Consider the following 20,118-nt stretch of genomic DNA (forward strand, 5'->3'; position numbering starts at 1 on the left):
TGATATAAGGTACTTCAAACGGAAGACTGATAATTGTGGTGTGCAGAAACAAGAAAATACTGAACATAGTAGTCAAGTAGGTGACAAGGTGCCTCTGGAGGGTTGCTTCACATAATTGCCAGGGTCTTTTGTACATGGTGCTCTTGGATACATTTATTTTCTTTTTTTTGGGATTATAAAAACAAAACAGACAATATTAAATTAAATTATTCAGCTTGTGAATTAAAATACTAGTTTCTTTTTGTTATTTTCTTATTTGTTAGGGTTCAATCAAAATGTATGCTGTCTTGAACCGTAGAAGACTTCAAAATCTGAACTGATAAGCAAGAACTCGAAATTTTGTCAAGGTTTATCCTTTCTTTTTTTTTCCAGACAAAATTAGGGGCCCAGCCCTTCTATTTTCTGAAGTTTCTTTTCTTTCTTTCATTTTTTTCCATAAGTACATTGATTTTCTGTCTTAGATGATGTTTATGCATTTTTTAATAAGATTATAGACAATTACTAGTGAAAGATGGTTACTTGCTATGGAACCTAGGGAATTACCCTAGGAATAGGATTCATGGTTTTTATTCAGAAAAAAAAAAAACGCTTAGGTGACTAGGAGACAAGGTGCCCCCTTGTCACCTAGCCTCACCTTGGTGACTTGAAAACTATGCTACTGAATAAAAGAATTGAATATTATGTAGGCATGCAACCTAGGAAACTATTGTATCCTACCTTAGCAATGAAGCCGTTGCAATAACAGTAAGAAGAGAATAGCTGTTTTCTCATTTTGTAGGCAAGGTGGTCTGCCTACCCTCTTTGTTTTAGTTTCCTACCTAAAGTATAACGTTATAACTAAAAAGGTATAATGCTATAGCGAGAGAGAAATTCCACAAACCCTTGAAAGAGGGAAAGTGAGGTAATGGATATTTTTCTAAGGTAGCCCATCCTCACCTCTATTTGAGCAGTCCCTAGTGAGAGGTTGATTGATAGGCCCATTTCCTCATCAGCTTGAGCTAGCCCATCTGCAGGGTGCCCCGCTTATATTTTCTCAGAGGCTACATCACACTAGAATACCATGAGTCCATAAATACCATCATCCTGAAGGAGTAATGAAACATGCTTGAAATTTGAACAGTCCTCTCCTCTCTCTCTCTCTCTCTGTTTTTGAGGAGGTAGGTTCTCCCTCGAAGAGAGCCTTGTGTTGTTAGGCAGTATCCAAACAAAATTATTTTTCCATGACCAAAAAGAAGGAATTTATATCTGTTATTGAAATAATAGTTGAAATTCTTTTGAAACGGTATAGCTGAATTTTCTGTTATTGTCCAAGTTTATATGGAATTTAAATCTATCTTGACCTTTTGGCTGCATCGACTTAAATATGCTCAATGAGTATGGCTGTATTTTCTATAAGAGAGGGAAATCTAACTTACTCTTTATCTCACCCCTCCTTCAGTGAAACACTCTTGATCTTCTTCATGCCACAAGTTCTAAATTTCCTCTTATCATTCCCTCAGGTATGCTCAGAAACATTCCTTTTTTTTCCCGGTATGTATAGAATCTTTAAGAGCAAGGCTAGATGTCCTTGGCATAAAACTTACCTGTACTTTATTTTACCCTTCAGCTTATTGGCTACTATAAATGTCCACGACATCGTTTGCCAAGGTAACTTTTCTATTTTTTAGGTTTATTTATGCTCAAAATCCAAGTCAAAGACGTGTAGATTTTTCCTATCAAATTTCCTCATGTACTTGTGAACCTTGCTCCTGTAGCTTTGATCCTCAGACAGGATTGCTTACTGGGACAGATGATGGAACACTTGTCAACAAATTTTTAAGATGGTTTGGCCGAGCAACAGAGAAATCACTTTGCCTACGGCTTCTTGCTTTCCAGGTAGTCCTCCTTGTACTTGTAAATGGGTTGACAGATTAAATTTCTAGCTATATAGAACGCCACAGGCATAATTCTCCATATGTTCAAGCAGGTTTTAGGGTGCTGCATCTGTTTTCTGCTAAGGCATTTGCTTGCCGGTTGGTACAAATGAAGCATCAACAAACTTGAAACTGTACCTTCATCTTGCTGTTATGATGGAACCCTAACTCTGAACCAGCTGAGTCTTTTTTTTTTTTTTTTTGGAGTCTAGCCTTAAGTTTATATTTAGCTACAACAAAAATTAGCAGCAGATAGGTTAAGAGGCATACCTGGCCATGAAAACACAATTCTCTTCTGCCAGTTGTGAGCTCATGTGGGATACGATGGAGCCTGAGATGGATTAAGGTCTGAGCTTTTTCCCTCAGAGCTGATGTATTTTGTCAATGTTTGTATATTTATTTTGCTTTTAAATAGGAATTTTGTGGGCAATAATAGTTCATTAATGGTTACTGTTACAAGTTTTGGGATGTTTGAAAATCTGGTTAAATATAAAGTGGCAATTGGAATGACATTTTTACCCTGTGCCTTTATTTCCTCATTTCTGCTCTGTGTGGTTGACAGGCACATTTTACATTTTTGTTCGATGTAAATTGCATCTCGAAAATATTTCATTCTACCCATTCATTTCCCACTGTTTCAGTTTGTTCAGGTCTTGGGTATTTTCTAAAGCATTATGGTGAATGTTCATAATTACTTGGATATTAACCACCGCTTGATGGATCCCTCTTATGACTCCCGGATCAAAATTTGACCTATGTAGAGAATCATAATTCTGTAATTATACCGTAGCATATTCTCTTTCCTACCATGCAATGATCTTTTTGCTTTCTCAAAATGCCAAATTTCATCAGCGGATATTATATGACTGCTTATAGAGGAATTTTGTTCCCATTAAACAGCAGCTTTTGCAACTTTATTTAGAAAAAAAAAAAAAGAAAGAACCCATTTAGCCATGGTTTTTAAAACCAAATCGGTCAGGGCACCATTTTCCGGTTTTGCGGTTCAATCGTTAGGGTTGAGCAGTTCGACCTGTGACATCATAAATAAATAAAAAAACAAAAAATACTTATATATAATAAAAAATACCATAGAAATTTAAATAAAATACAAAAAATACAGAAAAAAGAAAAATATATTAAAAAATAAAAATATCTAAATATAAAAATAATAAAGTACAGAAAATACAAAAAAAATACAGAAAAATTCCAAAAAATATGTAAGCAAGAATATGTAATGAGCACCTGTTTTTTTTAGAAGAAAAAGTATATCAGTTTAGAAAAAATTATCTGAACATATTTTGAGAAGAAAGCATAAATTTCATATCAAAATATATTTGAGAAGAACAAAATAAAGAAAATTCAGAAAAATAGAGGATGAGACCCTGTTTCTTTTCATAGGAAACGAAGAATAAGAAGGATAGAAGAAGAAGAAGAATGTGTTGATTTGATAAAATTTAAGATATTCCTTGCTTATCAGTTCAGGTTTTGAAGCCTTCGAGGGTATAAGACTGCATACATCTTGTGTATTGAGTCAGCAAGCTCGCCGAGTGTTGAGTGTCGCCGCAAGCTTGCCGTTCGCCGCTGTAAGTGCTGGTGTCTGGTACGCCGATGCAAGTGCTTGGGTGAGGGTGACTTTTTGCTGCTGCAAGTTCGCCAATCATCGTCGGATGTCGGAGTTGATGGCCGCCGCAGGTGGTAGGGTGTGAGGGTTGAGACTTGAGAGGACTGAGGAGTGAGGAGGGAACTCGGGAAATAACCCTTAAGGCTAAACCGAATAAGGGGCTGGGATTTGAACATCGAACTGGTTGGGATATAGTTGGTGTTTTTTTATTATTTTTTTATTTAAAAATTAAAAATAAAAATATTAACCCACGAACCGCTGCCTGGGTCAAACGGTTTAGTGGTCCGATCACCTGGGTCAGTGTTTTTTTTGACTTCAACGTTTTTTTCAAATTTCCGGTTTCTAGTAAAATTAGACCCCAGTGACTGACCGGTTACTAGTTTTTCCGGTCCGGTCCAGTTTTGAAAACCATGCATTTAACAGAAACGGAGTCTTGTAAAAGGCAACCCAGTGCACGAGAGGCTCTGACCAATGCGGGACACAGCCTTTTCTCTGCATATACAGAAGCGGTGTTCATCCCTGCATATACACAGGCGGTTTCCAAGATTTGAACCCTGGTCACCCAGGTGTTGCAGAATATGAGCAATGAAAATTCCGAAGATTGTCAGAAAAACTCGTAGAAATGGATTTTCTGCCTTTTGTTTTGCTGAAAAAAATTGGTCACTTTAACTGGAATTATAGTAATCATCATCTGAATTATTACCTTGCTGTGTTTGGTTGCAGTGCAATTTTAATGTATGGGAATGCAAATTCTAGTTTGGAATGCAAATTCAGGTCTTATTTTATTCATTTGTACTGCAATCAAATAAAGTAAGGTAAAAATTAAAACAAAAATAAATCAGAATCTATACCCTAATCATTTGCACTTTCCTAGTTTTACATCAGTGCAAATTTATTTGCACTACAACCAATACAGCATAAGGAATAACAAAAGCACCTATAGGAGCATTGTGATTTTGTGAACATTATATCCCATGAATCTGACACCACACATCTGAGTCTGACACCACATATCTCATACATCACGGGTCCCATTGTATACTGTATTCACGGTGGTATAAAATGAACAATGGTGCTTAGCTCGGATAGGAGGAATGATTATTTGCAACTTAGACCTAAAACACTGGGAATCGTCAGATTCTTTTCGAGTTAGAGCTCAGTTTGGAAAGAGAATAAAAGCAAATATATAGTGTAAAGCCTTGTATTTTGTATTATTTTGTATACATTCGCACTATACATATTTGTATTTGTATTCTTTTCAAATTTGGCCGAACAATGTACCTATTACGCTCGTTGGCATGCATCCTGGGTAGACCTGTTCATGGGCTGGCTCGGGCCGGGCTTTCACTCTGTATTAACAGATTTTTCTAAGGCCAGAGCCCGAGCCCGAGCCCAACCCGACCATCGGGCCTACAACTTGGGCCTGAGCCCGACCCTCATAAAAAGCTCGAAGCCCGGGCTTAGGCCCAAGCCTGAAATTTAGCCCATACTGTTACTAATGCTGAAGCGGTTGAATAGAGAGAGAGAGAGAGAGAGAGAGAAATAATAAAGAAAAGAATAAAAAATGTATATATTAAATTATAAATATATATTTCAATAAATATTATATCACTTATATAATATATAAAATACATATTATATATTTTATAAAATATATAATGCTGAGTCGGGCCGGGCTTTTTTGACAAATCCCGAGCCCAGCGCGAAACACAGTTGAGCTTACTGTGTTAAGCCCAAGATCAAGCCCACGGGCCTATTTACATGACCAAACCCGACCGAGGTGCGGGCCGGGCCATTGGGCTTCCCGGCCCATGAACAGGTCTATTCCCGGGGGCCAGGTGTTGAAAGGAATCCAGAAGCCATTGGATCCAATTAGTCGCCATTGGATCCATTTAGTCGAGTGGTGCTCTCTTGCAAATCGCTTTCTGTACTGCCAAACCTATTTCTATAGACGTGATTTATAAAGGTAGTTTCAATTTCTTCAATGGTTCATTTCTTCCAACTTGGCACTGGGTTTCCCTTGTGAGATGACCCAACTTTCCTATAAATGTGCATGGATTTCATTTGGGACTTCAATTTGCTTATTCGAGTATCCAAGCAAGGTTCATAATATTGCAAGTTGCAAAGTATCATCGGTATATCGATTCTTGAATCCATTGAAACACCTTTTAGAGAGGTTGGGGGTCTCTATCTCCTGTCTTTCCTTACCTTAAAATGCCATTACAGAAAAATTAAAAGAAAAACAGTACTATAGGTTGTGCTTGGTGTATCATTGTTCTTTCTATTTCTATCTGAGATGTTTCGGATTGATCAATAGCATACAATTATTATTTGAGGCTATTTATGGTTGAAATAGATATACCTTAAAAATGCATGTGTGAGAACTGCTTCTATAAACAGTAAATCTGTGTTTCTTGTTATGCGGGATTGAAATCTAATAGCTGAAATAACCTCTTTCAAGTAGAAACTGAAAATGTACCAAATACAATCATAATCAAGCATTTCATTGACAGATATATAATCAAGTCAAATGCTTGTTACCTGTTCATCATTAGGGTGTTTGGCCTGGAAGGAGCGGAAATAAGCATTCCATTTGGAGGTTAACCATCATGATGTATGCCCTTTTTTATACCATAGATTGACTATGGAGGCTGCAAGGTGCCAACCAGCTGGTTGATAAGGTTTCCTGTTGATCGTAGCAAAGACTTGGGGTCGAATCCCTCCCACACCTGGGTTGGGGGATGGGCTACCCCTGTTGTGTAGCCCTTCAGAAGATATAATAATAGAAAAAAAAAAGATTGACCATGGAGGCTTGACCTTCTCTATACACAATCTAATCTATAATGAGCTTAGCATCACCCTCTATACGTGATCAGTTGTTTGTTGTCGTTTGGGATGGCCACGAACCAAGCTTTTCATGAGCTGCTTGGCTCAGCTCAGTTTGAACCAGGATTTGGGCCGAATTCGAGCATAGTATATAGTTTCGTTTGTTAATTAATTTTTTGTAATTCTTAATTTTTATATGTCAAATAAAAAATAATCTTTTATATATATATTTTTTTATTTTTATAAAACATTTAATTCATAGTTGAGCTTGAACTTCCAAGCTTTTGGCTTGAGTCGAATTTGAGCTCAAGTCTCTTGTTCAAATCAAGCTTGAGCCTGATAGTCTGTCAGCGAGTCGAATTCGAATAGCCACATACTCGACTCAATTCAGCTCGAATCCACCCTTAGTTGTCATTACCGAGCCAAATTGCCAAATTGGTGATGCAAATGATTCTAACCCTCATCTTAATGTTCTTGACATGTTAGCTAAGGCATTTTCCTTGCAATGCGTTGCAACCATAGTGGCTTCTTCCTATCTATTGAATGACGCTTCAAACTTCAAAGTTAACCTTGATTCTATTGATATATTAGATTCATTGTCTCATCAGTTATCCGTTAGCCTTCATAATTAATGGAAGTTTTTTAATCAAGGTCTTATGTTTGCAAGGCTCCTCCTCAACATTATAAAATTATTGGTTTTGGTTGGATATGTTTTAACGAATGATTAAAATATCGATACGTCTTATATCCGGGTATTGATATCGATATGTCTCAATCCAGCCCCAACCTTTAAAAATAAACCTTGGGTTCAGGCCTGCCCCAACCCAAGGCTAAGCTGGATTTTATAACCGAAAAGTCATCCTTTGTTAGGCCTCACATCTCAATTTTGTAGTAAAATAGACTGAAAACATGTAGAAATTTTATTGCTAAATTTACGTATACGTATTTTTTTTCTAATGGGCTTAGACGATTTGAGGCCTCAACCCAAGCCTACCCTGAAGTGCAAAATCTTAGGCCCAACAGATGTAAAGACTTTGGATCAGGTCATCTTGGGCTTGAGTTAGCCCCACCAAGCCCTAAGAAGTAAACCTTGGCCTTGGGATTGAGCCTGGCTCAACCCAAGTGGTTATGTCTACCCAGACGCTTGCAATCCAAAGTAGGCTTCCCTTTCAAAAGTAATAAACCAATATGAGATTTTTAAAATAATTTAAAAATAAAATATTATTTAAATAGAATTTAAATGGATTTTTCAATTAATAAAGTTTCATTATTTTTCATTATCGTTAAATAAAGTTGTATTAATTTGTGTTATTTTTAAATTAATTTAATGAATTAATAATATTTTATTAACTTTATTAGGGTTCAACTATGACATTGAAACAACTTTATAAAGAATGTGCTAACCAATTAGGTGGTATTCATCGCCAAAAAAGGGTGTTGTTCATCAAAATCTACAGGGGTTTTTGAAATTATTATTTTATATTATTCTAAAATGAAGTGTAAAATCATTTTATTTTTTAGTAACTTTTAGTAGTTATTATTAGATAAATTTTGTTATTTATTTTAACAATTAATTTTGAAATTAATAATCTATTTTTGATATAGTTAGTATAAATTTAACAATGTAATGAATCTAGTTTAGTTAAGATATTAATATATTAATAAATAAAAATCAGAATTTACTTTATTAATTATTAACGCATGCTTGATTATTTATTAACCATATCATTTACTATATGAACCACATTCGGCGGTCATTAGTTACACGTGTCATAGCTAAAAAACAAGAAAAAAACGTGGGCCTAGTGGCTCACAGCAAGTGATTCCTGCACGGCTGCACAAACTCCTAAGCATACTTTTTTTTTATTTCTTTATTCTGTTTCAATAAACATAGGCATCATGTAAGAGGAAAAACAAAACCTTTGGGAGCAAGAAATATGAAGAAAAAAGTTTTTTATTTTTTTTCTCACCCAAATTGATAATTGCAGTTGAATCACTCAATCACAGGAAACAAGGACCTGTCTCCTTTGCAGTTAAAAACTCATTGCCTGTTTGTAGAGGCATTTTAACTGCAAAAAAAAGGAAGAAAAAGAAGTTGAGTTCAGATCTAATTTCAAAATTGATGTAAAACTCAATCGACGGGTTTAAACTTTTAGTGGATTGTTTGAAATTTTTTTAAGTGATAATTGACATAAAAATCGATATACATTTACATTGATTATCGATGAAAATATCAATCATTGAACCTTTGCACTGAAAACAAACGCTTAAAAATATGGACTATGTGTGAAGTTTTACAGTGGTTTATATTTACACTGAAAACAAACACGTACAAATGCAAACCGATGATGAACTTTTACGTCCATTCTATTCGCATTTACACCAAAAACAAATGCATCATTAACAAATTATAGCACATTGTATCCGCACATCGGAAACATCCAATGTTAATTCTTGTATGTTTTCATCATGGGAATTGAAGGAATTCCACCTCCACACAATCTGCCCAAGACCATTGCTATTCTGTTTCAAACACTAGGCACTAACAACCTACCACCATGGAGGAAAGTAGCAATCCCAATCTAAAGGAGCCCACTTATGGATAGGGGTGAACATAGGCCAGTTAGTTTAGTTCTAAGGCAAAACCTGAAACCTATCCTATAGGGATCAGTTTTAGGTTTATGAAACAAAAACCTGCTCTGTCAAGACTGGTTCTAGGGTCAATTCTAGCTTTGATAGTTTTTGAGTCTACCAATGGAACCTATTTGTTCTATACCAGAAAAAAAGGAACTTTTTCTTTAAAAGAAAATCCATGTTATTAAGAACCAAATAAAATAGTTATATATATATATATATATATATATATATATATATATATATATATATATATATATATATATGTTGTTGAGTTTAACTTAATACTATATATTATAGGGGTTTTTACCATTCACTCCACCCCTAGGTGGAGCTACTACTAGACTAGGGGTCGACTGAATGCTGCCCGTGGATTGATGCCAAATTCACGGGCAAGATGTGGTTTATAGGGGGGCAACTAATAGACTAGGAGGGGGCTGCAAATTCAATTTCTGATGGGGATTGCAGTCCAAAAGTCCCTATATTATATATGTTTTTTTAATTAACCGCATAATCATAAATTGTATCAGTGATAAATGTGATAAGGCAGTTTCCATCAAGATCAACCAAGGCTGATTCCACCCAAACCCACCAAGGCTGATTCTCTAGACAAGTTCGAATAGGGTAAAACCCCTAGACCTTGGAACCAGCGTGGGTGGGGGTTGGTTCCAAAAATTTGGGTAGGGTCAATTTGAGGCCAGTTCAAATTGGTTCTGGGTAGAACTAATTTGGAACATCAATGATGGCCATGAAGAATCCACTAATTTGGAATTCCTTTTATCATCATTCATGAGAAAACACACGCGCACACAAAGTCAAGAATCTAAATGCAAAGAAGCAATTCAGGAAAATTTTCCTTTTCCCTTTGAAAGATGACAATTGGGTTGGATTTACATTGGACATTCTTATTCTAAATTGGGCTTGAACAAAGTTTGAAGCTTGCAGGCTTGAACTCATGTTCTAAATATCAGGCCCAACTATTTTTCGTGCTTGACTTGGGATTTCCCAAATAAGCCTGGCCCAATAATATTATTTATAATACAAATATAATATATATTATATAATACCAAAATTAATAGTGAAAAAGCGTTATATATTATATAAAATATTATATAATATCCAATATATAATTAGTATAATATAAAATATCTGTCCATAACATGCTTTAGGCTCAAACCAAGCTTATAGGTTGGGCTCGCGCTTGGGCCTGATCATTTTATGTTTATAAAGAGTGTAGGTGGATCGTATACATAGGCAGCAGCAAGGACACTGCAGTTGATTAATCCTTTAATATAGACAGCAGCATATTCAAATCAATTTCTTTACAGTCATCAAGTTATTCTTTGCCTACAGCAGGTTCTGGATCCTCCCCAGAGAGTGAAGAACATCATCCGTGACTGCCTGAAGATAAATAAGATGTGCGAGCCTGGAGCAATCTACAACCATTCTTATCGAGAAGTTAATCAAGCTGCGAATTGACTAGCAAATGAGGCACAAAGGAACGAGGACAGACTTGTTGATCTCAACCCGGGGGCTCTCCCTTGGGACCTTAGTGTTATTCTTTTTGGAGGCTTTTGGGGACATCTCAGTCCCCTTTTGCAACTGTGGGTAGGGTTTCTGTGGATAAGAGATCCGAATACCTTTTGCAACTGTGCATTGGAAACATCTCAGTCCTTATATGATTTTATTCATGGAAAGATACTGGAATTCCCAATGCATGGCTACTGCAAGGGGCTGATGGTGTGTGAATGGTTTTGTGAGGATGAAGTCTTATTTCCCTAATAGCAAAATACTCTGATATGGTATATTTAAGTAGTTTAATGAAACATTAGTACAAATAATATTAAGATTAGTGATATAAATTTAATAAATTAATAGTATAAATACTTAACCTTAATAAATAGAATTTAACTAAATTAATTTGTTTAACTTAACTTAATAAAACTAATTTAGTTAACCTAATTAGTGTAATAAATAATATTTAGTGAACTTGAACTTAATTTATAAATTAATTAACTTTAATTAAACACCAATTATCTTAATTAACCTAATCTCTATTTGTTTACTTTGTTAATTTCAATCGCACCCAATGATAAGACTAAGAAGCCCAATGACACACGTTGGCTGTTGGGCAATTTAGGCTCATCTAGAAGGAGTCTAGTTTTGATAACTCCTTCTACATAGCTCCCCTGACTTATCACAACTATGTACATATCTCCTCTGTACTCATCTATAAATACAAATATGAAATGCAAAAAGCGTGTGGAAAGTTATTCTCTTTCAATCTAAGGTTCATTTATGGTAGTAGAGGGTCAAAGACTCACTGTCCTCTGATCCTCTCCTTTCATTTCACACCATCCCTATGCCCTTTAGTGATGGATTTTGGTTTTACATTTCCTTTATTGATGATTTTAATCATTTTTGCTGGATATTTTCCATGAGTAAGGGTGTTAATGGACCAGTTTTGGACTGGACCATTAACCTGTTCAGTCCAAAATCAATTTGGATGGATTGCACTAATCTGGTCCAAAACATTTATTATATTGGATTGGATCAGGTCTATTTATATAAATTTATATTGAATTTCGTTGGATTAAGCCAATATCCGATCCATTGATATAAGATAAGAATATAGGTGTCAATGGACCAGATTTGCGTTGAAACCAATGTAAAGTAAAATAAATTTGAACAAATTGGATGATCTAAACATTAAATTAGACCGGTTCATAATGATCTAAATTATTCATTGAATTGGATTGGACCTGATTCATTTATAATGAACTCACATTGGACTGGATCAGATTGGACCAAGCCCAGTCCAATCGACACCCCCTACCCATGACACATAAACCCAAAGCTCTCTCCATTTTTCTACATTTCAAGAAGAGTGTTGAAAATATTTTGATAGACGAATTAAATCTTTCCAATGTGATGGTGGGAGACTGGGAGAGAATTTCTACCATTTGATACTTATTTCCTACAAGAAGGTATCACTAAGAGAATTTCTTGCCCTCTACTGAAGTTGTGCTTCCACCAATTGCTGTCCCACCTCCAGCTACTAATACTCATCCCAGGGCTACTAATATCTCTTTTTCACAATTCTGTACATATCTCCTCTGAACTCATCTATAAATACAAATATGAAATACAAGAATTGTGTGGAAAATTATTCTCTTTCATCAATCTAGGGTTTGTTTAAGAAGAATGCAAATTCTAATCCACTTCTGTTTTGTCCTTTACCTTAATTTGTTTATTGCATTGCGAATTTACAACATAAGGTGAAAATAACATAGAAATGAATCAGAATTCGCACTTAAAACACTTGTATTCTCATACTTTGAACCTAATGCAAATGAAATTACACTGAAATAAACCAAGAATGGTTTAGTTTACGATATGTTGGGATAAATTTCTACTTTTGAGCTTTGGTCTGGGTGTGATAAACAAAAATGTGACTAAGGGTCCATTTGATTTGTGGTTAAAATTGGAATCGGAATTAGAATGGTCTATTCCTATATTTTTTTGGGGAATTGAAATCATCCAAAATGAGATTTCATTCTCAAGAAAAGAAGGAAAGAGGAGAGAATGGTCCCATTCCCTCAAATGGGAAAACACCATTTTACCAGGAATGGAAAAGGAATTCTAATTCTGTTCAACCAAATAATTAGTATCAGAATGGCCAATTTTAATTCCCCCTATTCCCATGAACCCTAAAATGTGTTTTAAGCATTTGATAAACACGTCCCTAAATTCAGCCACTTGGTCCACTTCAGCTTTATCAAGCGCCCCAAATTATTTCTTTACATTGTCGAAGCAATTGAGACAAAGGCAAACAGGCTCCACCACGCTAGAGGAGTAAACCTTTTCCAATCTCATAATGCCTTTTTCTTTGTCCTTGACAGAATGGCATTACTTGACAGAATCAACTATAGCAATAACATTGACAATGTTGAACACTGCACTCGTGTCTCGTGTGAAACTCAGAATGTCATGTCACCTGTCACCATATAATGCGACAATGGACCATTGATTTGGGCCTGAATGTCGAGATACTCAATTGCAAATAGTGGGCCCAACACCCACGCTGCATATAAATGTACCTTTTGTCAGCATTAAATTGCAATTCAACAACCCATTTATTGAAAGATTTTGGTTCCGTAAAATCAAATCACTTGTATGATAATTATATGGACTTCACATCGGCGCCTCGTCACACATTACATCCCAACCATTATCCGTGTCCGGTTCGGTTAACCGAATCATGGCCTGCGATTTGGCCAAATCGAAATCGTATTGATACCACCGGTTAATCGGTCCGTCGGTTTTGGTTTTTAATCGGTTTACTTTTTCGATTTTTCAGTATTTTATATTTTTAATATATATTATATAAATATATGTATAATATTGTATTATAAATATTTTAAAAATATATAATATAAGTATATATATTCGAAAATATCGGAAGACTAATCCAATCAAAAATTACTCAATTATTTTAAAGAAGGAATCAAGAAAGTAGGTGTCACAGATCAACAAAGTAGATGTCACAGACCAAGTGTGCACTGAAAAACAAGATAATGCATGCTTAGCGAGTTTATGGGCAATCTGATTACAAATCCATGAAGCAAAAGTAGTAGAGTATAGATACTCCATAGAGGTGTAAGGGTATCCTCCAAGAAGAGATTAATCAAGATTTATACATCACCTTCAATTATAGTAGAAGAAATACCAAGAGAATAAGCAAAACGAAAGCTTTCCAAAAGAGCTAAGGCTTCATTGAAGAGTGTAGGCTGAGGTGCTATCGAAATAGCGCGTGCAAAAAGAAATGATCCATTATCATCTCGAATAATAATACCAATGCTAGATTTATTAGTAGCATTGGCACCATTGAAATTGATTTTGACACTACCTCTTGGTCATGGAAGCCAATGGATCGCTATAGGTTAACCGAAAACTGAATCGGTCCTTCAGTTTTTCAAAAATTCCGAATTGAAATTGATGGAGCGTGATTTGGTCGGTCTTAGCTGTCAACGAATTCATCTCTGAGCTGGAGCGTCGGGGAGCCTAAAACGGGAAAAATGAGAGAACTCCGGGGGGAACCCGGTGTGATAATTCCGAAACTCAAGTCAGTAATCTCTCAAAGGCAAAGTGTAGACCAGATGGCACAAAGTTCACATACCTTGTTTGTTGGGGGCAAGGGGCTCTTCTAATCACTTCGCGCACTCGCTCCGAGGCCCTTGTCAGGTCGGGTATGATTACCCTTACGTCTGTCAATTCGGTCGTCGTCCTTTCTGCTGGGACAGAACCGTCACTGCCTAATCGTCTTTCTAACTGGAGATGGCGGTGTCAGGTGGCAGGGGCAGGTGGCCGTTTAGAGTGCGGCCGTCAAGCGTCAGATCCCAAGCCAGTCAGGTGCAGCGCCCTTGGGAACAGACTTCCTCAGTGTCAGGCATAGTACGGTTTGTTTGGTTTTGGTGCCCTGAAGGTGTGGAGTGGTGATCGAGGCGAAATCTTGAGTTCGGAGGTATGTATAGGGCAGGTCAGTTCGGCGAGGTGTATCCTGAGCTGTTACCAGGTAGGTCAGTTCGGCGAGGTATGTCCCGAACTGTTACAAGGCAGGTCAGTTCGGCGAGGTATATCCCGAGCTGTTACCAGGTAGGTCAGTTCGGCGAGGAATGTCCCGAACTATTGCAAGGCAGGTCAATTCGGTGAGGTATATCCCGAGTTGTTACTAGGTAGGTCAATTCGGCGAGGTATGTCCCGAACTGTTACAAGGTAGGCCAGTGGATTACTTTCTGGTTTGGGGCCAAAAGTGAGTTCGGGCCTCTAGTAGGGAGTTCGGTCCGCTGGTTTCTCCTCTTGGTGAAAACGCCTTAGGCCTGCTTTTGTGCCGAGCTGTTGCTTTTGCTACGTGTCGCATAACTATGAGGTCGGGCCAGTGGATTTGTCCAGTCCTTCGAATCTTGACTGCGCGAGTTGCATTTGCCAGGGTTCTTCGGTTCCGAGAAGGCGGAAAACGTGCCTACTGCTCATGAATGTTCATGGTCGTGACAACGCGCGTTTTAAATTTCAAAAAATCACGCCGCTGGGACTTGACAGTGGGTCATTTAAATTTGAAGAAAGCGCGCCTCGGTCGCTCTGAAGGGACGTGTGTTGGCAGTTTTTGTCAGTTGCAGGGGGGACGTGTGGTGCGGTTAGTTTCGGAAAGACGTGCACCGGCGCGACGTTGGTTTCAAAAGACGTGCGCTGACGTTTTGCTCTTTTCGGAAAGACGTGCGCCAATCACGTCTCGACCTCAGGGGACGTGCTGCCAGCGCGAATGTGGGCCGCCGGATCGTCTTTGATCTGCATGGTTAGTTCTTGGTTACTGTAGCTATAAATAGTGGGGGACACCAGTCGATTTGTCACTTCTCTGGTTTTCCTATTGAGCTCGCGTCCAACTTTTCAGCTCGCGTCCAAGTTTTTCAGCTTGCGTCTAGGCTGGTTACTTAGCCTCCAAGGTTTTTTGGCTTGTTCCCATCTCCGGAACCTTCAGAACTTTCTTCCGGTGAGTACCTTCCTGAATCCACCTATTTTCCTCGATGTCTAGCTTTGATAGCTCAGACGACTCTTCAAGTAGGACTGATGTAGGTTCTACAAACCGAGCCGTATCCCCCGACTGCCTTAGTGATCTCGAGGTGGAACTTGAGGATGACTATGAACCCGTAGGCTGAGCAGCTTCGGGCAGTTTGGCGTCTACCTCTCGCCGAGGTCGGATGCTAGATAGGTTCGGTCCCTCAACCATGATGCCCGAGGGGCTCCAATCTATACTCATGTCTTACAATATGCCTGGGGGGTATACATATTTCATTCCCTCGGGTAGTTTTCCTTGGGAACACGGTCCTGACGAGATCGTGATTTTTCGAGAGCAGCTCGCTGCGGTGCTGTGACTGCCTTTCCACCCCCTTTTAGTCGAAGTCATAAACCACTTTGGCGTTACCATTGGCCAGCTTCACTTGAACTCTATTCGGAACCTAGTGGGGACAGTCTTCATTTTCTGCGAGTAGAATTTCCCTTTAGACTTGGAGATATTCTCCTCCATCTTGATGCTTAAGAGACAAGCGGGTTCTCTTCCTGGGGGAAGACGAGCGTATTACCTTTCTCCTCGCCCGGGCTTTAAGCTTCTGCACGATCTTCTTAATAAGGTCCCGGCATGGAAGCAGGACTACTTCGGCGTGCGAAGTGCGCAAGGATGGCCCTTTCAGACCGGGGTGAGGTGAGGCTGCTCCTAATTCTGGTGTCACTCTCGACAAAGAGACAGTGAAGGGCCTCCGGCAATGGGCACGGCAAGGTTTAAAGTGTCATGAGTACTTGACGGAGGCCAAGCTTATTGCGGCCGGTTTGAGTTCGAGTAGGTTTCTAGTACTACGATTTCTTGCTTGCTTTTTTCCTTCATTTTTTTTGATGTCGAACTTGTTTCTACAGTTGTGATGGATGCGGAGAGAACTCGTGGGGGCGCCTGTTTCAGGGCATGAAGAGGAGGAAGCGGGTCGCCAAGCGAACTCGTACCGAGCTGCCCCCGGATGAGGAGCCTCAAGTTCCAGGCCACACGTCGGAGGATTTGCCGAGGGAGCCCAAGGTGACTCCGCCAATGTATGAAACTACCGGGGGGCCTTACGCTGAGACTACTCATACGGGTGCTCCTGCATACTCCAGTGCTCCTGCTCACTCTGGGTCCGCTCATACGCGAGCTGGGCCCTCAGGCTCGGGAGCTCAAGGGGAGTTCAGGAGCGTGTTGACGCCGAACTCTGCTCTTCAGAAGAGTAGGGAGGCTACTTTCCCTGAGGAGATCGCGGCGTGGACCGATTTTCCTTTGAACCAGGTCGTCTGCCATGCCGTAACACATGCTATGGTGGTAAGTTAGATTTCGTCTGTCCTTTTCATTTTCTGTCGCTTTTTGCTGTCATTGCTCATTTGTTTCTTTTGGTAGGTGAATTCTTCAATTCATGCCTTAGCAGTCCAAGTGGAGAGGAGCTCGCGACAGGCACGAGCTGCTGAGGCTGCCGCCCATGCTACTGAAGAGGATTTTCGTGCTACAGAGGCGAATACCAGAGCTGCTGAGGCGGCCGCTTATGCTGCCAAAGAGGCTGCTCTCGTCACAATGGCCAGGCAAGCGAGGTCTCAGTGTGATGCCGAGGCCATGGGGGTCGTTGTCAAGCACATGGCAGACTTGAAGTTGGATTTGTAGCATCAAGTCGAATATCTTCAGGAGGACATCAGGGAGAAAACGCAGATTTTTTCCCAAGGCATTGAAGATGCCAAGAAGAAGGTCGTTGAAGACTACATTGCCTCTCTGCGTTTTGACGATCTGATGGTGGATTCTTACAGAATGGGGTTCAAGCTGAGCCGGTGGATGATCCGAAACACGTACCCCGACCTCGATGTTAGTGTCATATCTACTTCGCGTATAACTCAGGAGATGGCCAATGTTGTCGATGGCGAGCAGGACTCTAAGGAGAGGCAGGGCCTTCGGGTGTTGTTGAAGTGCTTTCTGATGGCGAAGAAGTAGCTCTGGGCATGTAAAGATAATCTTTTTTTATTTTTTATTTTATTTTTTATTTATTTTTGAAGTGCCTTCTGATGGCCAATGTACTCATTTTTCTTGCAACGAAATAGATAAATCTTTTTGCCCATGTTCCTTTTTCCCAAACTGATTCTTTGTCAAACTGATAATATGCCATTTCTCCGAGTTATTGTACTTCCGCGACCTGTTTTTCTGCGAAGGCTTTTGCAGCGAACTGATTTTTTGCTGAGCTGATAATATGCCCGACTTTTCTTTGATTGTTTACGCCGAGGTTCCTCTTGGCTCCGCATCGTGGCCCATAGGACCTTATAGCGATTTTGTCCACTTCACTTGGGAGTTTATAGGTAGTATCGCCTTAAGTTCACGATGTTCCACGCTTGAGGTACTAGTTTGCCTTTCAAGGTTTCGAGCTCGTATGCCCCCCCTGAGCGCTCTCTTTACTTTATAGGGCCCTTCGCAGTTTGGTCCAAGTTTTCCCACGCCGGGTTCGGGCACCATAATCTTACGAAGGACCAGGTCGCCGACTTGGAAGCTTCGTCGCTTTACTCTAGCATTGTAGTAGCGAGCTACCTACTGCTGGTAGGCCGCTGTCCGAATGTGCGCGAGGTCCCTTACCTCGTCCAGTAGGTCAAAGTTGGTACATAACTCGTCTCAGTTTGTCCGATCACCGTATGTTTCTAGTCGCAATGTTGGTACTTTGATCGCCGTATGTTTCTAGTGCCGTAGGTGAGGTTGAAGGGGGGTTTCTCCCATGGCGGTTTTTTAAATAGTTCGGTGAGCCCACAAGACACTTGGTAGCTATTCAGCCCACAGTCCCTTAGCACGATCCATACGTGCTTTCAGTCCACGCAGGATGGCTCTGTTCATTACTTTCGTCTAACCATTTGTCTGTGGGTGCGCGACTGATGTGAAGTTTTGTCGAATCCCCATGTTCTGGCACCACTCTTGGAACTTGATATCCTCGAACTGCTTGCCATTGTCGGAAATTAGTATCCGAGGTAACCCAAAACGACATATTATGTTCTTCCAAAAGAAGTTCTGTATGTTTCGGGCTGTAACAGTTGCCAGAGGTTCGACTTCTATCCACTTCGTGAAGTAATCTACTACAACAACTAAGAATTTTCTTCCGCCTGTTGCTGGCGGGAATGGCCCTAGGAGGTCGATGCCCCATTGTGCAAATGGCCATGGGCTGGCGAGGTATTTGAGGTCGGAAGCAGGCTGATGGTGGATATTGGCGTGCTTCTAACACTTGTCGCATTTTCTGACGAGCTCGACAGCTTCTGCCTTCATCGTTGGCCAGTAGTATCCTTGTCGAAGTGCTTTTTGGGCGAGTGCTCTACCCCCCAAGTGTCCATCGCACATGCCTTCGTGATTGCCGCAGAGTATGAACTCGGCTTCGGCAGGTCACAGGCAACGCAAGTAGGGGAGCGTGTAGGACCGTCGGTATAACCGTTCGTCTATTATGACGTATTTGGCTGCCTGGCGCTGCACCCTCTTGGCCGCATTGCGTTCTGTAGGGAGGGTTCCATCTATCAAGAAGCTCGCGAGTGGGTCGATCCAGCTCAGCTCTGCTTCGAGGACGGGAGCAACCTCCTCTGCCCCCCCTCCCCGAGAATATTAGGCCGAGGTAAATCCTCTATGTACACGGTTCTCATGTTGTTGTGACTTGTGCTGGCTAACCGAGACAGAGCGTCGGCCTCAATGTTCTCTGACCTTGAGATTTGCCTGATGAAGTGTTACTGGAAGTTGAGCAGGGCCTCTTTTACTTTCGCCAAATATGCGATCATGGAGAGCTCGCGTGCTTCATATTCGCCCATAACTTGGTTGACCACGAGCAGGGAATCACTGCAGATGACCAAGTGCTTTGCCTTTACCTTTCGCGCTAGGTTCAGCCCGGCTATCAGTGCTTCGTACTCTGCCTCGTTGTTGGATGCCATGAACTCAAAGCGTAGTGTGTATTCTAATTTTGTGCCGCCCGAGCCGCATAAGACTATTCCAGCCCCGCTGCCTTGCTGGTTCGAGGAACCATCCACGTGAAGGATCCATGGCTCCTCATCCCAGTTCGCGTTTCGCCTAACCAGGAGAGATGCCACACTGGCTGCTTCTTCACGGGGTTCAGACTTTATTGGCTTAGGAGCTCTGGGTTCGCCCGAACTGGGTACCTCAGGCTCGACCTGTAGGGCTTCGTGGCTGAAAGTGCACTCGGTGATAAAATCTGCCAAAGCTTGGGCCTTAATTGCAGTCCGGGGTTTTTACTGGAGATCGTACTCGCTGAGTTCGATGGCCCATTTCGTCAGCCTACCGGAGACCTCGGGCTTCAGCAAAACTTGTCTTAGGGGTTTGTCGGTTAAGACAACGACGATGTGAGCTTGGAAGTACGGGCGGAGTTTCCGAGCTGATACCACTAGTGCGAAGGCAATTTTTTCTATCTACAGGTACCTTGTTTCTGCTCCCTACAGAATTTTACTAACATAATAGACGGGCCGCTGGACCCGATCTACTTGTTTTACTAATACCGAACTGACCACTTCGTCGCTCGCCGAGAGGTACAGTTCTAAGAC

General features: G+C 40.2%; 1 protein-coding gene across 3 annotated transcripts in view; it reads left to right on the top strand.

Annotated features, from left to right (window-relative positions):
• LOC148845670 (uncharacterized) overlaps positions 1-2,425 on the top strand; it is a 36,879-nt gene extending 34,454 nt beyond the window's left edge. Inside the window, exons 8-11 of one of the 3 annotated variants that reach the window (XR_016102552.1) lie at positions 1,439-1,530; positions 1,607-1,647; positions 1,755-1,875; positions 1,967-2,425. Coding sequence is in view for 2 of the 3 variants with exons in the window: in XM_088956094.1 (XP_088812220.1) it covers positions 1,439-1,499; positions 1,607-1,647; positions 1,755-1,875; positions 1,967-2,026 (283 nt within the window). In the remaining variant the exon portion in view is untranslated. The remainder of the gene's footprint in view (positions 1-1,438; positions 1,531-1,606; positions 1,648-1,754; positions 1,876-1,966) is intronic. The other 2 variants (XM_088956094.1, XM_088956095.1) reach the window with 2 other exon arrangements.
• The last annotated feature ends 17,693 nt before the right edge of the window (positions 2,426-20,118 follow it).

This window comes from Nelumbo lutea, chromosome 7 (genome assembly GCF_056320005.1).
Source record: "Nelumbo lutea isolate HS-2025 chromosome 7, American lotus-T2T, whole genome shotgun sequence".
NCBI classification, from domain to species: Eukaryota; Viridiplantae; Streptophyta; class Magnoliopsida; order Proteales; family Nelumbonaceae; genus Nelumbo; species Nelumbo lutea.